Genomic DNA, 2,762 nt, shown 5'->3' on the forward strand with positions numbered 1-2,762 from the left:
CAGAATTATATAAGAACAAAGTGGAAATCGTTTCTCTAGCGAAGAAGGATTCAGAATTATATAAGAACAAAGTGGAAATCATTTCTCTAGCGAAGAAGGATTCAGAATTATGTAAGAACGAAGTGGAAATTATATCTCTAGCGAAGAAGGATTCAGAATCATATAAGAACAGAATCGAAATCATTTCTCTAGCGAAGAAGGATTCAGAATTACATAAGAACAAAATGGAAATTGTTTATCTAGCGAAGAACGATTCAGAATTATATAAGAACAAAGTGGAAGTCGATTCTCTAGTGAAGAAGGATTCAGAATTATTTAAGGACAAAGTGGAAATCGTTTCTCTAGCGAAGAAGGATTCAGAATTATATAAGAACAAAGTGGAAATCGTTTCTCTAGCGAAGAAGGATTCAGAATTATATAACAACAGTGGAAATCGTTTCTCTAACGAAGAAGGATTCAGAATTATATAAGAACAAAGTGGAAGTCGTTTCTCTAGCGAAGAAAGATTCAGAATTATGTAAGAACAAAGTGAAAATCGTTTCTCTAGCGAAGAAGGATTCATAATTATATAAGAACAAAGTGGAAATCGTTTCTCTAGCGAAAAAGGACTCAGAATTATATAAGAACAATGTGGAAGTCATTTCTCTAGCGAAGAAGGATTCGGAATTATATGAGAACAAAGTGGAAGTCATTTCTCTAGCAAAGAAGGATTCAGAATTAAATAAGAACAAAGTGGAAATCGTTTCTCTAGCGAAGAAGGATTCAAAAATATATAAGAACAAAGAGGAAATCGTTTCTCTGGCGAAGAAGAATTCAGAATTATATAAGAACAAAGTGGAAGTCGTTTCTCTAGCGAAGAAGGATTCAGAATTATATAAGAACAAAGTGGAAATCGTTTCTCTAGCGAAGAAGGATTCAGAATTATATAGGAACAAAGTGGAAATCGTTTCTCTAGCGAAGAAGGCTTAAGAATTATATAAGAACAAAGTGGAAGTCGTTTCTCTAGTGAAGAAGGATTCAAATTTATATAAGAACAAAGTGGAAGTCGTTTTCCTAGCGAAGAAGGATTCAGAATTATATAAGAACAAAATGGAAGTTGTTTCTCTAGCGAAGAATGATTCAAAATTATATAAGAACAAAGTGGAAATCGTTTCTCTAGCAAAGAAGGATTCAAAATTATATAAGAACAAAGTGGAAGTCGTTTCTCTAGCGAAGAAGGATTCAGAATTATATAAGAACAAAGTGGAAGTCGTTTTTCTAGCGAAGAAGGATTCAGAATTATATAAGAACAAAGTGGAAGTCGTTTTTCTAGCGATGAAGGATTCAGAAATATATAAAAACAAAGTGGAAATCGTTTTTCTAGCAAAGAAGGATTCAGAATAATATAAGAACAAAGTGGAATCATTTCTCTAGCGAAGAAGGATTCAGTATTATATAAGAACAAAGTAGAAGTCGTTTCTCTAACGATGAAGGATTCAGAATTATATAAGAACAAAGTGGAATCGTTTCTCTAGCGAAGAAGGATTCAGAATTATATAAAAACAAAGTGCAAGTCGTTTTTCTAGCGATGAAGGATTCAGAATTATATAAGAACAAAGTGCAAGTCGTTTTTCTAGCGAAGAAGGGTTCAGAATTATATAAGAACAAAGTGGAAATCATTTCTCTAGCGAAGAAGGATTCAAAATTATGTAAGAACAAAGTGGAAATTGTATCTCTAGCGAAGAAGGATTCAGAATTATATAAGAACAAAGTCGAAATCATTTCTCTAGCGAAGAAGGATTCAGAATTACATAAGAACAAAATGGAAATTGTTTATCTAGCAAAGAAGGATCCAGAATTATATAAGAACAAAGTGGAAATCGTTTCTCTAGCGAAGAAGGATTCAGAATTATATAAAAACAAAGTGGAAATCGTTTCTCTAGCGAAGAAGGATTCAGAATTATATAAAAACAGTGGAATCGTTTCTCTAACGAAGAAGGATTCAGAATTATATAAGAACAAAGTGGAAATCGTTTCTCTAGCGAAAAAGGACTCAGAATTATATAAGAACAATGTGGAAGTCATTTCTCTAGCGAAGAAGGATTCAGAATTTAATAAGAACAAAGTGGAAATCGTTTCTCTAGCGAAGAAGGATTCAGCAATATATAAGAACAAAGAGGAAATCGTTTCTCTGGCGAAGAAGGATTCAGAATTATATAAGAACAAAGTGGAAGTCGTTTCTCTTAACGAAGAAGGATTCAGAATTATATGAAAACAAAGTGGAAATCGTTTCTCTAGTGAAGAAGGATTCAGAATTATATAGGAACAAAGTGGAAATCGTTTCTCTAGCGAATAAGGCTTAAGAATTATATAAGAACAAAGTGGAAGTCGTTTCTCTAGTGAAGAAGGATTCAGATTTATATAAGAACAAAGTGGAAATCGTTTTCCTAGCGAAGAAGGATTCAGAATTATATAAGAACAAAATGGAAGTTGTTTCTCTAGCGAAGAATGATTCAAAATTATATAAGAACAAAGTGGAAATCGTTTCTCTAGCAAAGAAGGATTCAGAATTATATAAGAACAAAGTGGGAGTCGTTTCTCTAGCGAAGAAGGATTCAGAATTATATAAGAACAAAGTGGAAGTCGTTTTTCTAGCGATGAAGGATTCAGAATTATATAAGAACAAAGTGGAAGTCGTTTTTCTAGCGATGAAGGATTCAGAAATATATAAAAAACATAGTGGAAATCGTCTTTCTAGCGAAGAAGGATTCAGAATTATATAA

General features: G+C 32.5%; 1 protein-coding gene across 1 annotated transcript; it reads left to right on the forward strand.

Annotated features, from left to right (window-relative positions):
- The first annotated feature begins 1,567 nt into the window (after positions 1-1,567).
- On the forward strand, positions 1,568-2,762 carry LOC137619922 (uncharacterized protein MG148-like). Its single transcript, XM_068350205.1, has 2 exons — positions 1,568-2,206; positions 2,355-2,762. Exons 1-2 carry the CDS (start codon positions 1,568-1,570, stop codon positions 2,760-2,762), a joined length of 1,047 nt encoding a protein of 348 aa, XP_068206306.1.

The sequence above is a fragment of the Palaemon carinicauda genome, chromosome 26 (assembly GCF_036898095.1).
Source record: "Palaemon carinicauda isolate YSFRI2023 chromosome 26, ASM3689809v2, whole genome shotgun sequence".
NCBI classification, from domain to species: Eukaryota; Metazoa; Arthropoda; class Malacostraca; order Decapoda; family Palaemonidae; genus Palaemon; species Palaemon carinicauda.

Coding starts and splice junctions, on each gene's coding strand:
- LOC137619922 (XM_068350205.1), top strand. CDS start 1,568: ATGAAGGATTCAGAATTATATAAGAACAAAGTGCAAGTCGTTTTTCTA. Junction 2,207..2,354: donor CAGAATTATATAAGAACAAA/GTGGAAGTCGTT, acceptor GAATTATATAAG/AACAAAGTGGAAGTCGTTTC.